The sequence below is a fragment of the Cucurbita maxima genome, unplaced genomic scaffold, assembly GCF_002738345.1.
Source record: "Cucurbita maxima cultivar Rimu unplaced genomic scaffold, Cmax_1.0 Cma_Scf00010, whole genome shotgun sequence".
NCBI lineage: Eukaryota > Viridiplantae > Streptophyta > Magnoliopsida > Cucurbitales > Cucurbitaceae > Cucurbita > Cucurbita maxima.
Window position 1 is genome coordinate 6218490 of NW_019272026.1, and position 17136 is coordinate 6235625.

General features: G+C 39.2%; 4 protein-coding genes across 9 annotated transcripts; 2 read left to right on the forward strand and 2 right to left on the reverse strand.

The window, feature by feature from the left end:
• The first annotated feature begins 562 nt into the window (after positions 1 to 562).
• On the forward strand, positions 563 to 5468 carry LOC111484939 (long chain base biosynthesis protein 2a). 2 transcript variants are annotated; one of them, XM_023131592.1, is made up of 13 exons: positions 563 to 879; positions 1048 to 1253; positions 1363 to 1428; positions 1811 to 1899; positions 2078 to 2223; positions 2300 to 2424; positions 2508 to 2601; positions 2701 to 2864; positions 3150 to 3311; positions 3810 to 3936; positions 4045 to 4211; positions 4315 to 4422; positions 5123 to 5468. In XM_023131592.1, the coding sequence occupies exons 2-13, from the start codon at positions 1128 to 1130 to the stop codon at positions 5216 to 5218; spliced, it is 1470 nt and encodes a 489-aa protein (XP_022987360.1). In that variant the 5' UTR covers positions 563 to 879; positions 1048 to 1127; the 3' UTR covers positions 5219 to 5468. The 2 variants fall into 2 exon arrangements, with proteins under 2 accessions (XP_022987360.1, XP_022987358.1); XM_023131590.1 differs by having other exon boundaries at positions 563 to 863.
• Positions 5469 to 5743: 275 nt separating this feature from the next.
• LOC111484940 (ankyrin repeat and SAM domain-containing protein 3-like) lies at positions 5744 to 7768 on the reverse strand. The gene has a single exon (XM_023131593.1). It carries the CDS (start codon positions 7386 to 7388, stop codon positions 6450 to 6452), a length of 939 nt encoding a protein of 312 aa, XP_022987361.1. The 5' UTR covers positions 7389 to 7768; the 3' UTR covers positions 5744 to 6449.
• A 2085-nt stretch (positions 7769 to 9853) lies between these two features.
• LOC111484783 (transcription factor bHLH137-like) lies at positions 9854 to 11383 on the reverse strand. Its single transcript, XM_023131375.1, has 5 exons — positions 11080 to 11383; positions 10809 to 10991; positions 10668 to 10733; positions 10507 to 10575; positions 9854 to 10415 (listed from the first exon to the last, which is right to left on the reverse strand). Exons 1-5 carry the CDS (start codon positions 11302 to 11304, stop codon positions 10107 to 10109), a joined length of 852 nt encoding a protein of 283 aa, XP_022987143.1. The 5' UTR covers positions 11305 to 11383; the 3' UTR covers positions 9854 to 10106.
• Positions 11384 to 11670: 287 nt separating this feature from the next.
• On the forward strand, positions 11671 to 16793 carry LOC111484780 (poly(A) polymerase I-like). 5 transcript variants are annotated; one of them, XM_023131369.1, is made up of 14 exons: positions 11671 to 11850; positions 11955 to 12036; positions 12173 to 12295; positions 12463 to 12560; positions 13156 to 13239; positions 13375 to 13565; positions 13703 to 13775; positions 13871 to 13916; positions 14057 to 14166; positions 14265 to 14372; positions 14440 to 14499; positions 15171 to 15232; positions 15872 to 16217; positions 16447 to 16793. In XM_023131369.1, the coding sequence occupies exons 1-14, from the start codon at positions 11767 to 11769 to the stop codon at positions 16651 to 16653; spliced, it is 1674 nt and encodes a 557-aa protein (XP_022987137.1). In that variant the 5' UTR covers positions 11671 to 11766; the 3' UTR covers positions 16654 to 16793. The 5 variants fall into 5 exon arrangements, with proteins under 5 accessions (XP_022987137.1, XP_022987138.1, XP_022987139.1 ...); XM_023131370.1 differs by having other exon boundaries at positions 15905 to 16217; XM_023131371.1 differs by having other exon boundaries at positions 13375 to 13508.
• Positions 16794 to 17136: the final 343 nt, after the last annotated feature.

Here is a 17136-nt window from a genome sequence, read left to right on the forward strand (position 1 = left end):
AAAAAAAAAAAAAAAAAAAAAAAAAAAAAAAAAAAAAAAAAAAAAAAAAAAAAAAAAAAAAAAAAAATTAGACGTAAGAAATGGTATTAATGGTTAAGCCACCAAAATATCTTATCGAATATCCACTATAACCTCTTATAATGGTGAAAAATTAATTGTGTTTATGGCATGCCTAACTCAAAATTACACTTCTAATAATTTATATTAAAAAAACTTATTTTATAATTTAGAGTTTTATTTTGTATTTGTTTCTACTCATTTATTTTTTTATAAATTTTAAATAAATTACTTCAAAATTATTTTTTTTTTATCAAAATTGGTTAATACTAATACTACTTTCATTAAGATAATGGTCATTAGACACTGAATATTTCAGGGCTTATAAAATAAATGTTAATTTTAAACACAAAACAGTATTAATTAATTTTAAAATTTATTAAAATTACATGCACTAAATTAACCATGAAGACATTTTAATTTTAATTTTAAATAAATCTATTCCTAGGTGTTGACGACAAATGAAAAGAAAACCATTCTTTTTACAATCATACCCTTATACTCCTTTTATTTTTCGTTGTTTCGCTCCATTTCTCCTTTTTTCCATCTATGTCGCTGCCGCGTACAGCCACCAAACCACCGGCAGATTTCTTTCTTCTCCTTCGTCCCCTGCAGCGAGCCACACATCGCCACGCCTTCGCCTTTTGACCCACACCATCCCCCCCATTGCCACGCCCATTTGATTTCTCTCTACACCTTCACGCCGCCACGCCAACCTGCATTTTGCCGCTGCGCCTCCATCTTCAAGTCTGCCGGAATCGAAGCATTTTTCTTCTTGCTCTTCATTTCAACGAGCCATCTTCAAAGTCGGACCACCTTAGAGTTAGGATAATTCTAATTTAAAATCTTGCCGAATCCGACCTATTTTGGATTCATTTCTTTTTCTTAGATCAAAACAAGATTTCAAATTCTTTCTTTTTTTTTTCTTTTTTCTGAGTTTCCGTTCCAAACCCCAGAAATTGTTATAATCTGTAATCGTTTCAAGTACAGGGTTCCAAACTGAGGCTTAGCTTCCAGATCGAGACACTGTCGAAAGAGCTTCACATATTTCCCGGCAGATATAGTTCCAGATGATTACCATCCCGTACTTGACCGCCTTAACCACCTATTTTAGCTATGGCCTCCTCTTCGCCTTTGGTCAATTCCGTGATTTTTTCAGAAAATTTTTTGATTGGTGGAACTCTAGCAATCTTCAGGTCCGCAGCAATTTCCGTTTCCTGAATTTTCTTGTTCCTCTTGTCAATGCGTATCTTCAAGCTTCATCCCTGATTCCACCATTTTGCACTACGTGATTTCCTTCCACAGGGCTACGCTCCGATCTGCTTAGGCCTCGAGGATTTTTACATCCGTCGGCTGTATCTTCGCATTCAGGTATCGATTTTAACGATCAATTCAACGCCTCGAATAATATTTGTCGTTGCTTGTTCAGTTTTTTAATTTTCAGAATATCCATCCCAACCAAATTTCCCTATCACATTGTTTCTATTAACAACCTTGTTAACCAGTACATCATGATTACTCTACTTACTGTTCATAAGGTTGACTTGAGATACGAGCAGAAGTAAACTGCCGTCTGGCTGCCTTTCCACAGGCTCATCGGTTTCAAATCTTTCATTAGAAAAACTGAGCTCTTTGATTATGATTTCAATTACAATCCAATAGTTCTATTAAAAAAATTTGAAGTCTCACATTTTTTTCTTGGATCATCTACGAGGAGCCTAATTTCTCCTCTTATACATTTTTTCCTGGGCAGGACTGTTTTGGACGACCTATAGCAAGTGCACCAGATGCTTGGTTTGATGTGGTTGAGCGTTACTCCAATGACTATAACAAGACGCTGAAGTTTGTCTTTGATGAATTCCCTTTATCATATTCATGTTCTTTACTTTTTGTTGTTCCCCCAAAGCTCTCCCACGGGCTACTATACTACCTTTTTATTTTTATTTTTTATATCTCATTAATTTTGAGCTGATTTTAGGAATTTTCACTTCAATCTCTTTTTAATACATTTATCATATAGGCGAACCGCAAATGTCTCAAGGTGTCTGAACCTCGGATCATACAACTATCTAGGCTTTGCTGCAGCGGATGAGTATTGCACACCTCGTGTAATTGAATCATTAAAAAGGTTCTCTCCAAGCACCTGCAGTACTCGTGTTGATGGAGGTAACTTGAACTAATGGACTTTTGCACCATGTTTCTACTCGCATCTCAAATTACTAATTCCCTCCTTTTGTCTTAGGAACCACTTCATTGCATGAAGAATTAGAGGAATGTGTGGCTAACTTTGTTGGAAAGCCAGCTGCTCTAGTGTTTGGTATGGGCTATGTAACAAACTCTGCCATTCTTCCAGTTCTAATAGGGAAGGTAAACGGACGCACAGTAATTAAAATTACTCTTGCACGTTAAATGAAAATTGTTTCAAAATTTGACCCTTTGTTCAACTGCAGGGAGGGCTAATTATTAGTGATTCATTGAATCATAATTCAATTGTTAATGGTGCTCGGGGATCGGGAGCTACAGTTCGTGTGTTTCAACATAATAGTAAGTGGTATCGAACATAAATTGTTTCTTCTGATAATTGTAATTTCTAGTGAATGTAAGGACTCTAATTTTCTGACTCTCCTTTCCCCTATGTTTTAGCTCCTTCACATTTGGATAAAGTTTTGAGAGAGCAAATTGCTGATGGGCAACCCAGGACACACAGGCCTTGGAAGAAGATAATTGTTGTTGTGGAAGGCATATACAGCATGGAAGGGGAAATATGCAAACTCCCAGAAATTGTTGCCATTTGCAAGAAATATAAAGTAATTATGCCTTAATTATTCACTCAGGCTCTGAGTGATGTCTTCTGGACTAGGATCCCCCTCTTTCACTAATTCAAGAACATATTCTTAATTTAGGGATGACTGGACTTGAGATGGAAAATAAAAACTGAAAGATAGAGAAACATTGGTGGTATGCATAAATATACACACTTGCAATTGAAATTAAAGAAATGACCATGTAAAAATGTTGAATCGATCTTGATCACAATGTTCTCATTTATAGATTTAGATCTCTGTTCCATTTCATTTTTCTCCTTTTTCTAGGCCTATGTCTATTTGGATGAGGCTCACAGCATTGGAGCAGTTGGAAAAACAGGAAGAGGTGTCTGTGAACTTTTGGGAGTGGACACAGCTGATGTAGATATCATGATGGGAACTTTTACAAAATCATTTGGGTCATGTGGAGGCTACATTGCAGGATCCAAGGTTCAATTTGTTCTATTAAATACATACATTCTAACACTAAAAAAGTGGAATGTGCGATATTTCTAAATGAAATTGGTTGATAAAATAGTTCATGAAGACTGTAACACTATTTGTTTCATATCTTTAATTATTAAGATAATTACAACATGCATTAGTCTTTTTTTCCCTCTATGTTTTTGTGCCACCTAAAGTTTGATGCTGACCAATTGGGGTTTGTACATGTTATTCCTCAGTGAGCCAGTTTGTCTTGTGCTCCTCCTCCTTACAGGAAATATGAGGGTTTTCTTTTACAGCAATCTTTTCCTGTCTGCTTTGCTCATATATATATAAGCAGTCTGATAGGAACCGATCAGTCATTTGTACTGTTGTATTTTATGTCTTTAGTTTCTTGGGTGTTTCTTCCAACTAAAGCTTGTATCAACTTTTTAAAGGTTTATTTTGTGGCTTAAAGCATTCAATGGACGAATTCATCAAATACAGTACTTTTCGTCATTTCAGGAGCTTATAAAATATCTCAAATACACTTGTCCTGCTCACCTCTATGCAACATCTATATCACCCCCGGCTGCTCAGCAAATCATATCTTCTCTTAAAGTTATTCTTGGAGAGGATGGTTCTAGTAGAGGTTAGAATAGTTTTTGTCCTTTTTGTCATCATATTAGGATGCTCATTTTGTCCTATAAACTGTAGGTTTCTGAATATGAACAAATTGTTTCTTTTCCTTGATGAACAGGTGCTCAGAAACTTGCTAGGATACGTGAAAACAGTAACTTTTTTAGGTCTGAGCTACAGAAGATGGGATTTGAAGTTCTTGGAGATAATGATTCTCCCGTAATGCCTATAATGCTTTACAACCCTGCAAAAATTCCTGCCTTCTCTAGGGAATGCCTTAGTCAGAATGTAAGTCTGCATTATGTGGCTAGCCTGGTAGTTTCATTCATTGTAGATGTTCTCTTCGAAGTCTTCTAAAGGTTAGTGTGTTACCTTGCTTGTGGTTGGACAGGTTGCTGTTGTCACTGTAGCTTTTCCAGCTACTCCTCTTCTTCTGGCAAGGGCTCGCATTTGCATATCTGCTTCACATACGAAGGATGACCTCCTTAAAGCCTTAGAGGTCAGCTTTTACTTCACTTACTATAGTTTTGTACTTCACCACTTTTACCAAAGTTGATTCTTCTGTTTTTCATCTTCTATATCTCAGTCGAACAAAATGGCGAACTGTACAATGTACTATGCCTACATGATTTTAAAGTGTCATCATAATGAAGAATAAATGAAGCTATTTACTTGGCTTGCTCTACTTTAGTTTGTTAAGAAAACTATACTACGGTAGGAAATTAGTGAGAAACTATTTACAAGTTGATAAAAATAAGCCTATTCTACCATTAAAACTGTTTACAGCTGCCATATCGGCTTTTGATTAAATGAAAGTTTTTAAATTGTTTGTTGTGAATGATTATCATTGTTTCTTGGTTGAGAACATTGTTCATTCGATTCCCATCTAATATACTACGATGTATTATGTCTGCATGAGGTATTTGGTTTTCTTACATCCCTGCTTTCCCCATATTTTTTTGGACGCATACGACCTCAAGGTTCAGAAAGGCGAAGAACTAGAAAAGTTTAAATCATGTTGTAGGCATCATGTTCCTAAGATCCTGTATTTGGACCAAGGCTGCAATTTTCTGTCAAAATCGGAGGAGGATGTGGAATTGTGTTATGTTGACTTTTCTGCGTCTGATGTTATTTTGGTCAGTTGAATTGTGGAAGGTTACCATAAATAATGACCGCAGTTTTCCCCCATTGTTTGACAGGTTATCAGTCGAGTTGGTGATTTGGTTGGTATAAAATACTTCCCCGCAGAGGCCCAGAAGCCGGAGTTCGAAAAAGATGCTCATAAGATGGATTAGAATGTAAACGGAGTTGAAAATAAATTGTTTTTATGTCTGATAAACGATGGTAGAAGGAGCTTGCTGTCAAGGCATCTCCTCACATACATAGCAGAGTAAGGGGGAGGGGGAAGGAAGACAATTGGTTGTGCATAGTGGAAAATTTTCGAATCTGTACCTCCTTGTACCATACCATACCACAAGTGACATGCGATCTTCATAAATTTTGGCATATTAATGCACGGGTATTGTTGTGATTTTAGTCCGTTCCAATCGATTTAGATTTTTGTCTTTTGGTCCTTGTGATTGTTTTTGTGTTCTCACATACGGTTACCTTCATTTTTCCTTTCCCCACTTCCCTTCTTTAACGAGGGAGAACGATCTTCAACATCATAAATTCTATCCTCGGGGCTTAGGATGCCTCCTATCTGCTTCAGCAACCACACAATCAATCAGATTAGCAACAATTTTTGTTAGGTTCTCGTCGGTCACTAAAATCTTGGCAGAAATTTTGTATTTCCTTAATTCAATCATAAAGACAAAGTCGAGAATATCAAATATGCTTCAATCATAGGAGTCACATTGAAATAACTATGAAGAACAAAAATAAGATTGAAGGCTACCGATATTCATGTGGAACGAATTTTGGTTCGGAACAAAATACAGAAAAATTAAGGGTCGGTTAAAACTAGAATACAAGATGCACGACAGCAAGGAGGAATTTCCCTCCAGGGATTTGGCTTTCAATTTTGAAGCAAACTACTAGAGATCTTCAAAATGAAGTATAAATTGTAGCTCTACACTTGGTCATCTCTCTGGGAAAGGGAGACTACCTTGGCGAGTAGCATTCCTTGGAGAACAAAATGCAGAACAAACCCAGGACCCACCACACTTGTGATCACAGTTACACCATCAGGCGTCCAGTTCCCAGAATGCAGAATCTTTCCCATGTAAGACCCCAAGAGACGTTATTAAGAAATCAGAATGGTGAAAACAGTATACTACAGCCAGTGGAAACAGTAGAGTCGCATCCCAGAATATGCGGCCAGACATGGTTTATTTTTGCTTCTTTTCGTGTCTTGTAGCAACACTCTTACTTCACTCAGCATATGAAAGACTATGGGGGAAAATCGCAGTAATCAGAAATATGAAAGACTACCAAAACAACCTATAATGCAGGCAGTAGCAATGAGGCTCAAAAATGAGTTCAGGCATACATTGCCATGGCTGAAATTTGGGATACATACATTCCTCATGAAAATCCCTTCCCCAACTTCTGGATTGCGGAGTACATTTTTCTCCGGGACCCAACTGCAGTTATTCCCATATCCTTGAGATCCTCGAGTGTCAACATTGGCAACACCTCATCGTCCACCTCGTGAATTTCAAAAACTGGAGCATACCGACCTAACCCTAAGCCGTTGAGCCAAACTCTAACCCCATCTACTCCTCTCCCACCATTCCCATTCCTATCACCGCTAGTCCCGCATTTCCAATTCCTGGCATCCGTATCCGAAGGCCCTGAAAACTCGAGCCCATCTTGGTGCTCTCTACCCTCCGAAACCCTAGACCGGGTACATCTTCTATTCCCCTGATAAAGCATCTCCCTTTCCTTCCCCTCACCTTCTATCGCCAAATTCTCAAGCGAATGCATTGAGCTTTGTTCTTTCAGGGGACTTTCCGAGTTCTCAACGTCGTAATCCCGATACCCCTCCTCCACGTCTTCGCCGGCGCTATACTTTTCATCTGCCTCCCCCCCTCCACCGCCTTCGTCGTGCTTGGGGGATACCCAATTAGTTCTGACCCTCTTGGTGGCGGCTGAGCCTCTCCGCTTGGAATCCTTCAATCTCCAGCTCCCAATTGCAACGCTATCCAAATTGTTCTCTTTGTCTTCGCCCTCTGGGGTCTCGCGAAACTCGGCCCCCCCACCCCCCGCCGAACTCAAGTTGGTCAAGGGCCGAGTTTTGGAGTTCTTGGCAGAGGCAGCGGATGAATCCTTGCGATTATCCGAGGCAAACTTCCAGGGCTTATTGGTGCGGCGGGCATAGGAATCGTAGGGTTGGTCGCCGCCGATATCCCCCAATCGGACGCTGGGTCTTCGCTGGCGTTTGGATCCAACAGTTTCGGAGGAGACGACGGGAGGGGCAGGGGCGCCGTTAGTCTGGGGGTCGGGGGGTTGAATATCGGCCATTAAATGAGAAACATAGAAGGGGGTTAATTTGAGCGTGTTAAAAGTGAGGACTTGGAAGGAATGCAAGCGTGGAAAGGGGGAGAAAAGGCTGAAACGAGGATGGGTGGCTGAAGCCTTGGAGATTGGGAGAAAGAAAACGAGAAATGAAGAGGAAATGGAAGGAGGAGGGAGGTGGAGAGCGGGGGAGTGTAGGAATAGGAAGGGTCGGAAGGGGGGAAGAAGGGGGGAAATGAAATGGGTTGGTTGGAGGCATCAGCCATGTAAATCTGGGAGTTTGCCGCGTGTCTCCTTACCTTGCTTCACGATTGGATTTGGCCCCTTGGGGTTGGGCCTCCTCCTCTCCTTTCCTCTCCTCTTCCTCTCATTTCATTTGTTCAAACATCAAATTTAGTCCCCTCCGAATATGCTTCAGTATGTTCTCTTTTCATACACCCACCTCACTAGAGACACATTGGGGAGAAGGGTGGCGTGGTGTGGTTCTGTTTGGTTTTGAGTGGATATGGGCAGTGAGTCCATGTTCATAATTGGGCCATGAAATTGAAATGGATCCATCCGTATGGCTGTACTTAAATTGCTTAGCTTTTTAAGAGTAAGACTGATATCCAATATGGGTATAATTAGATTAGAGGTCAATTTGCCTAAACGGAGAATGGTTTTGAGGATAATGTAGGAGAGATAGAATAGCAGGTAGATTAGATGATATATTGATTAATCTAATTTGGAAGTAGTTTCGGATTAAATGATGGTGACACAAGTTTTGTGTGGGGATGAGTCACATCGAGCTGCTTCATTGGGTGTGCTTCAAATCACACCAACAAATTATATATATATATCCAATGGGAAGCTTTTTGGGAAGAAGTGATTGGCAATGGCAAGGCAGCTATGAGTGGATGTATCTGCATATCTCATTTGGCAAGGGCGGTCCACATGGGCATATCCACCACGCCACAGCCTCCACGCATACCACCATTGCCCAGTCCAATCATATGCAACTGCATGCATAAAGTTGGGCCATCTTGATTAAGGGCGAAGTTTCTAGCTTCAAACCAGATCAAACCATCGTCCTTCACACGTTGCCTAGTTCTGTGTCACCCTCCAAACTTTTCAACCATGCACCACTATGATCTTACCATCAACTTGGCTACCCTAAAAGCCGTACTCTAACCTCTAAATTCCTTTTCTAGAGGCTTTTTTTTTTATTTCGTCAAACCTTTGGTAAGGCTTTTCCTTTTGCTTCGTGACTTATTTTGAATGGAGAGATTCCACGTTGATTGGAGAAGAAAATGTATAAAATATATGATAAAAGGATTCCATGAAATGTCACTCTCACATGGCAAGGGGGAGGGATCACTTGTTGGCATGGAGCACACGTTTGAACTCTCTCTCATAGTAAGTGTTGCACACAAGTACATATTTTAAACCGGACATATAGAAATTTGTGTTTGGTGTATTCAAATTAATTTTACTCTCAACATTATATTGTATGGCTTCAAAAAGCGAAATTGAAGGCTTGGGATGAAATAGATGGAATTGAATGAATGAGGGGTTAAATCATGTGAACCACAAGGGAGGCTTAGGCAACCTTTTTGTTTTCGTCGTGTATTGTAATGAAGGGGAAGCGTGGCAATGGGGTTTGGTGAATGAAGTTTAGTAGAAGTCTAATCAAAGAAAATGGCAGAGGTGTCATACAGAAAGGGCCATCTTTTGTGGGAGTTGTCTAATCAAATGCTTTTGGTAAATGGGAGGAAGCCCCGAGAGAGTGAAGACTTTTTGATAAGCTCTGGTGTGCAGTGGAGGAGGAAGAAATTAGAAGAATGAACAGCAGAAACAAGAACAGGAAGTTGGATGCATGGTTGGAGGACACGTGGGAGTTACTCACTATTACATTACATTCCATTTACTCGGCCAAATTGTCTCATCTTCCTACCCTCCTGACATGGTGGGCTAACCCATGTCGCGCACGCCCATTCATCTGCCACTCGGAAGTTGGAGGACTGTGGCGGGGCTCTGCTCAACTCCAGACTTGGGAGCTTTTCTTTTCATCGCATCGCAATAATATTTCTTTTATTACATACACCCGGAGGCCACACCCAACAGTGCATTCTGCAGCCCACAACACAAGATGCTACCTTTGTCATTTCATCTACAGTTTCTAAACATCCAAAAGATGCCATCTTTATTTACGACCTGACACGACTACAATCTTTTAATTTATACCCAACAAACGCAATCAAATTCTGCGGTCCTTTTATAATTCATCCTTTTGCATTAGTCCGCATGTATCTATCTGTTAGCTGATGCTGCATCCCACTTTTTGATATCATAATTAATCCTCAATCTCTTTCAATTTCATAATTATTGACCATGTATGTCCGCGGTTAATTCATCAGACACTATATATTATATCCATCCCTTGCCATTATTATATCATCAGGACACGAGTAGAGGCAATTAAGACAAGAAAGTAGAGGAGAAATTGTTGGTTAAAACCACCCATATGATTGATTACAGATAAAAGGTAGTCCCACAATACACACTTTTCCCTGCGCCACAAAATTTGGCTTCCAACCCAAGGATAAGACTTACACATATTCACAATAATTAATGTGATGTATCCAGTATGAAGATGAGTTCTGTTAACATAGAACCACCCACTCATCTCCACTCAAATTTAATTATCATCTCTTTCACTTTCTGTTTTGTGAGTAAATTAGTAAATCATGACAGATGATGCAGAGAAGCATTCCCATAATCCAGGAAAAGTTGAGATGGATTCATGTCCACTGGGATAAAGCTGCCGTTTTCAGCCGTTAAGATTGGGCTGTCACCACCGCCACCGCCACCGCCTGTGGCCTGAAATGTGTTGCATGACGCCATATTATATGCCAATTCTGCCTGCTCTGAACGTGATACCATGCCACTCCCATTCAATACCTGTGTGACTGGCGTACCGATGAATACCTCTGGATTATCCATTCCAAAGTCATAGCGGATGGGGTGAACAGAAGCAAGCTCCATGGACAGAAGCTGCAAAGTATTTAATGAGTTGTGAAGAAAAATGCATGAATTAGCGCCCATTCATGATGCTAATTGGGTTTATTTAATTTGACATATGTACCTCAATTTGACTTTGCAGGGACTGAACATAGTTAATAATTTCGTCGAGCATAAGGGCCTTCCCAGTTACCTATGGTGGCATATATATATATATATATGGTTTGATCAAGGAGAGTGATTGGGTAGAAGAAAGCAAGAGGTAATAATAGTAGGCGGACGAACCTTGTGGCAGCCTGGAACAAGCGTCTGCAGAACCTTCATCCTTTGGCTGATTTTCTGTCTTCTCACCTGGAACTCCAATTAGTAATTAATTAAGAGTTAAAAGAGAGGAATTGAGGTAATATGGATATATATGATGATTACCCTTTCTGCAAGGCTGTGGCGGTCTGTGGCCTGACCCCTCCTGGCTCTTACGTGGATGTACCCTGGTGGTGGAGAAACTTGAGGGTGGTCTTGGGTTTTGAGCTTCTTGCGGCCTCCTCCTGCTTTTGCAGGCTTGTAGGCTCTCCTCTTGCCGTCGCCCCCTCTTTCATTTGGGTCCTCCTTCTGGTAATGGGAATAAGCAGAGGTTAAATTAGAAGCACTTAATATATAATGCATACCATAAAACACAAGTCAGAGGGAGAGTACATACGCACGGAGAGAGGGAGTGGGAAGAAGGCAATGTGTTGGTGGCGGTGGGTAATATGCGAGGCGGGAGGTGGTGGGCAGTTTGCTGAACCGAGGAAGATTGGATTTGAGGTGGAAGAAGGTGGTGGAAGTGGGGGATTTGTGGCGCTTCTTCTAACTCCCAGCTACATGGGTTCATTTTTGAGAGCGCAAAGGAGTCGGGAGAGGGGAGGAATTGGGAGTTGTTCATAATAACATGCGGACAACCCTCACAGTGATATCCAATATGGACAACCCTCACACCGCACCTTGGTTTATATAATAAAAGCCTAAACGCCAACCGAAGCCCCACTTCCAATTACGTTCACATACACCTACGCTCTTCAATCATGCATAATCTTTCCTTACTCTATTTTCTTTCTTTTATTTACATTTCACTCCTCCATCTTCTTTTTTATTTCTCTCTCACCCCCTTCTCCACATTTTCACTTTTGCAAATCTACCAATTATTTATTTTATTTTATTAATTTAGCCCCCCTAGTTAGTCGCCCCAATTGAGGTAGAGCCTAGAAAAGAATGCGGCCCAGGCCCAGGCCCAGGCCCATGTCTCCAATTTCCCTCTCCTTTCGGCTTTCACTGTTCTGTCCGGCTATAACCAACGCTTCTCACTTCGCGCGGGTTTAATTTTAACTTCCTCCAATCCTATTTGGAGATGGGCATATCGGGATTACTTGGCATGATGTCTTGCAGACCTTATCTCCCTCGACGGACACCACTCTTCCGTTTCCTCCGCAAGGTAATTCTGCTCCTATTGCCATTTCCTTTGCTTTCTCTTCCCTTCCCTCTTTCACCTAATTCATTCACCTTATTTACTTCAGCTTCGTCCCACTTCCATTGCAGTGGGGGAGGCAGCAGCTCCTCAAACAGATACCTTCTTCAACGGCCACACCGATTCTCCGCCTCCCCCAAGGAAATTTCAAGGGTTTTTCCTCCTACTTTCTAACTACTTTTAAGTTTCATAACTGGCTTCTTCTTGTTTCTGATAATATGAAACTAGGCCTCTGTTTCATTCTTAATTTTTTTTGACAAAAAAAAAAAAAACTGTTATTTTGCTGAAGAATTCCATGATAATGATTCTAAGCTGCGGAAGTGGAAGACGTTTTCTTCCAAGGAGCTTGGGATTGATATTTTCATGATTCCCAAACCTACCAGAAAAGTTCTGAACGGGCTCAAGAAAAAAGGTTACCCTACGTTGTCTCCTTCATTTACAAACGTCTCCTCTCACATCAAATAGTAAATAAACATTTAGTGTCATCTTCAAAATCTTAGCCTTTATCACCTTCTTCATGCACTTCTAGTATTTTGTAACTTTTGTAATTAATCCTGTGATTATTGTTTCACGTTCTAGGTTACGAAGTTTACCTTGTAGGAGGTTGTGTTCGCGATCTTATCTTGAACAGAACACCAAAGGATTTTGACATAATAACTTCAGCTGAGCTTAAGGAGGTTTGTCTCCAACCATCTCCTTCAAAATATTTGTATTACTTATATCGCTACCGAGGAAACTTTATTATCTATCATAAATACATAGAGTTGTGAGAAGAGACACATACACATGATAAATTAGTTTTCTCATATATATATTTTTTTTTTGATGATTAAAGAAGAATAGAAAGGAAACCCGTTAGATTAAAAAAGAATACTATTGGAAATCAGATTGCGAGTTGAAATTTCTACCATCTATCCTTACGAGACACTTCTCATTTCAATTCTTTATGCCGGAATGGTCAAGTGTGTTTTGTAGAATATGACGAGGCAGATTACTGGAAATTGGATGCTGAATATGTCCTTTATGTTTGGCAAAGATTATAATGTAAATTACATAAATCTCCGTGGAAAAAGGCCTCAATATCTTGGAACCTTTTTTGGGGGTCAAAAGCTCGATGAATATACATTGCAAGTTTCAGGTTCAACAGGGACTACTGACACTGTGAAGCCTCAGTTTTGCCTGTTTTCTCAATTTTAGTTATAAGTACTTTATATATATAATTTAAGGTTCGGCCCCTCATTTTTAACATATATTATATCGTACCATTTTAAGGTTTCAAGAACATTTTCATGGTGTGAAATAGTTGGGATGAAGTTTCCTATATGCCATGTGCATATTGATGGTAGCATTGTAGAGGTTCGTTTCTCTTCCTATCAATAAATGATTGGTACCTTTGACCATATGTAGTTGTTTCTGGTAGATATTACATCAATTTGATATTTTATGATTTCGTGTTTTAATAACGAGCTTTTACTTTCTTTAAAATATTAGGTGTCAAGTTTTAGTACATCCAGTAGGCCATTTGACAGACACTTGGACTCTGCTATTGAAAAACCAATGAACTGTGAAGAGGAAGATTATGTCCGATGGAAGAATTGCCTGCAACGTGACTTTACTATTAACGGGTGGCTTACGAGATTCTGCATCTTGAGAATCCATGTTCCTATCTCTATTATACAATTGTAATATTTTTTAAATAGTAGGTTTTCTGGTAAATGAAAATTTATAATTCTTGGGTCCCCCTCCAAACACATGCAGAAGAAAAAAAAAACGGCCGCTTTCACCCTTTGGTTCTCAACTAATAGTCAACTTCTTGCAGGCTGATGTATGATCCATACAACAGTGCAGTATACGACTACTTGGAAGGAATGGAGGATATAAAACAAGCTAAAGTATGCACACATTTCTCTCAAGTTATTAAATAAATACTGAAAGCCACACTAGATGATATTGTAAACTTCTTTTGTACGACCTTCTGGGAGCATAGATACGAACAGTGGTTCCTGCCTGCACTTCCTTTCAAGAGGATTGTGGTGAGTTTTCATTTGCAGAACTCCCTTATCGTATGTTGACTAGAGCATTGAGCTGAATGTATTGTTGAGAAACTTAAGTGAGCTTAAGCAGCGCATATGTACCCATAAAGCAATACTACTAACTCCATCTAGTTTGGCAGCACGAATCCTTCGAGCAATCAGAGTTGCAGCTCGTTTACGGTTCAATTTTGCGAAGGATACTGCTGGTTCTATTAAAAAATTATCCTGCCTGGTGTCTACCCTCAATAAGGTTTTTAGATTAACATGATATTTCCTTCCTAATGTTTCTTTGGATTTTAATATTCTTGAACGAGAATTCTAATTGATTTTCTTTCCTTAAAATATCAGGCAAGGCTTCAGATGGAAATGAACTATTTGTTGTCTTATGGTTCTGCTGAAGCTTCTTTGAGGTTGTTATGGAAATATGGACTTCTAGAAATACTTCTTCCAATTCAGGTGAATTGACGCTTGACTTTTTCCCCAGTTATGGGTTACAAATAAGTGAGACAGTTTGATATTGTAGGCAGCATATTTCATCCAATATGGTTTTCGGAGGTCCGACAAGGGATCAAATATGCTTTTGGTAATTGTCTCTTTCCTATTCTTACTATTACTGTCTTTTGGGTGCTTATCAGAATTTATTTTCTTTCAAGTTTTTCCTAATGTACGTGGAAGACCGAACTTATTTTTCACTTGGTACTGCATAAGACTTGGTAGTTTGCTAATCTCATGAAAAGTTGCATGTAATATATATATATATATTGTATATTATATAGTATAGTAGAAGATCAATATAATGTATGCAGTGTGGGTGGTTTTCCACAACTTTGTTATCTGAAATGTGGAAGGAAAAATTATTCATGGTTTGTTCTTCTAATGGTTAGTTGCACGTTGTGTGCTTTGAAAAAAAAAAATGTTTCTGGTAGATTTAAAGCTTTTGAATTACTTAGTTTCCTTTACTTTCTTTCGTTCACCGTCCCCAGTCCCCACTTCCCCAAGCCCTAAATAGCTCAAGAGTAAGTTATCTTGAATGCTTTCGGTATATTTTTCCTTGTCCTTTGAAATTATTCTGGAGTATACAAAGTATAAATCCCTTGGTGATGTATGCTGAATCATGCATGGAGTAAAGCTTTTGAAAAGTAAGAATAGGACATCGATTATGTCAAATTGATGATTTTCCTACCTGATTATGAATTGATGACACAATTGGTCCATGGCAATTACTTGTTATTAACTAACATTGTTAGTATGCAGTCCCTATTTTCCAGCATGGATAAACTTCTGGCACCTAATAGACCTTGTCACAGTAGTTTATGGTAAGATTGTTGTTGAGAACTAAAATCTACTGTTGTACTGTTGCTATCTATAATTATCGTCAGGGTTCAACATGGTGTCAGGATGTAGTGTAAACTACTCGTGTCTGATCTACAAAATTGGAATGTACCAATGCCAGTGAAGAGTGCTTAAAAAATAGGTTTAATATGTTATTGAAATGTAAAATTATATCTCTAGGTTACCCTAGAAGAGAGCTGAAATATTTTTTCCCCTTGAGTTATTGGTTGAATTTCAAAGTTGCGGTAAAGATGGTGGTGGAGTTTTGGAGGTGATTAGATTTAATACCTCGGTTTGGGCCATGGTGTCTAAGGCCTTCTGTAATGATTAGATTGGCCTTGTTCTCTTGGACGAGAGTCAGTTTTTTGGTTATTTGAGCTTCTTTTTTTTTTTTCATTTTGGTATGTGTTTTCGTAGTTGATAATATTTCTCAATGAAACCACGGTTTTTTATTTTTCTTAGAAAAAGATGACCGTTGTTTAGTTTTTGGCTTAAAGCTGAAACCTGCTGTTGGTCTGATCCTGTAAATTGTTCGGTGAACCATGATTCAAACTTGTTAATTAATATTTCGTTTATGAGCAGTGATAGTACTTGTTTTCCGAACTTTGTTCTCTCTTTTGCAGTGAAGCAGTCTCAAACACTGTTTTCTCTTACAGGGTTGCAGTATTAGCCTTCCATGTTGCCCTGTCTGACCAGCCTAGGAGTCCTTTAGTGGTTGCAGCATTTAGTCTTGCAGTCCACAATGGTGGCAATATGATGGAAGCAATTAGCATTGCTAAGAGCATCGGTAGAGCACATAATGTAAACTTTCACGAATTGTTAGAACCTGAGAATCTGGAGGTCCAAACTTTGATTGATGAGGTTATGGATCTTACTACGTCTATTAAGAACGCACTTCATAAGATGACCGACGAGCATTCTGTGTCTCTAGTCTTGGAAATGTATCCCCAAGCACCAGCCTCGTATCTAGTAATCTTTCTTCATTTTAATCTCTTGTACTTTTCAAAATAAAAAAGGTTGTTGCCAATTGTCTATACATTCAAAGTCAATTATAATTTTAGGTTCTAGAGAATATCAAGCTTATAGTAATCTACCCTACTCTTTCTCCTGTAATATAAATTATAGGATCCAAGTTTTTTTTTTTCCTACGACATATATTGCCTGTGGAATCATATGCTAAAAAGTTCACATATTGCAGGTTTTTATCCCATTGGTGGTGTACTTGAAGGTACGCAAAATTTTTGAGTGCGTTGTTGAGGGTGCAGAGGGAGTATTTGTTCCGAAGAGAGGAAAGGTTAATTACAAGTGTCTGGCTCTCGGGGACCTACCAGAACTTCGGCATGTTTTTGCAAGGATTGTATTTGATACTGTCTACCCTCTTGATCTCAATCATACTCGAGAATAAATTTTCAAGATAATTAGTAAATGGTGACTTTTGGGTCCTTTACTACAGGTATCTGACTTCTTAAGCATTGAGTATGTTTTGTACGCGGCCTGAGGTCAGGTTCATTGGATCATCTATTGAATCTCGTAGAAGTTCAGATTTTTGTAATCTTTAATCCGGTATTCTAGTAATACAGAAAGAAAAGGGAATGATGCGAATCCTACATAATCTTTAGTATTCTCTTATTTATTACCTGTGTCTACTATTTAGGCAGAATACCATCACCCATTCTTACTAAGAAATTGAAAGAAACGGGGGGACTAAACAGGAACAAGAGGGATCCACCGAAGAAGATACTTCTTCTTCCCTTTTTTCGGAAGAAAAGGAGGATCCGGACAAAATCGATGAAACGGAAGAGATCGAGTGAATGGAAAGGGGAAAGGAAAAAACAAAGGATGAATTCCACTTTAAAAGGACACGCTATCAAAAAATAAAAAGACCTTC

Excerpts from the sequence above, each read along its gene's own strand:
- LOC111484940 (XM_023131593.1), bottom strand. The coding sequence starts at position 7,388 with ATGGCCGATATTCAACCCCCCGACCCCCAGACTAACGGCGCCCCTGCC.
- LOC111484939 (XM_023131592.1), top strand. The coding sequence starts at position 1,128 with ATGATTACCATCCCGTACTTGACCGCCTTAACCACCTATTTTAGCTAT. Across the intron at positions 1,254-1,362 it reads GGAACTCTAGCAATCTTCAG|GGCTACGCTCCGATCTGCTT; the intron begins GTCCGCAGCAAT and ends TTCCTTCCACAG. Across the intron at positions 1,429-1,810 it reads GGCTGTATCTTCGCATTCAG|GACTGTTTTGGACGACCTAT; the intron begins GTATCGATTTTA and ends TTTCCTGGGCAG.
- LOC111484780 (XM_023131369.1), top strand. The coding sequence starts at position 11,767 with ATGGGCATATCGGGATTACTTGGCATGATGTCTTGCAGACCTTATCTC. Across the intron at positions 14,167-14,264 it reads TGGTGTCTACCCTCAATAAG|GCAAGGCTTCAGATGGAAAT; the intron begins GTTTTTAGATTA and ends TTAAAATATCAG. Across the intron at positions 14,500-15,170 it reads AGGGATCAAATATGCTTTTG|TCCCTATTTTCCAGCATGGA; the intron begins GTAATTGTCTCT and ends GTTAGTATGCAG.
- LOC111484783 (XM_023131375.1), bottom strand. The coding sequence starts at position 11,304 with ATGAACAACTCCCAATTCCTCCCCTCTCCCGACTCCTTTGCGCTCTCA. Across the intron at positions 10,992-11,079 it reads CCCACTCCCTCTCTCCGTGC|AAGGAGGACCCAAATGAAAG; the intron begins GTATGTACTCTC and ends TCCCATTACCAG. Across the intron at positions 10,416-10,506 it reads CCCTGCAAAGTCAAATTGAG|CTTCTGTCCATGGAGCTTGC; the intron begins GTACATATGTCA and ends AATACTTTGCAG.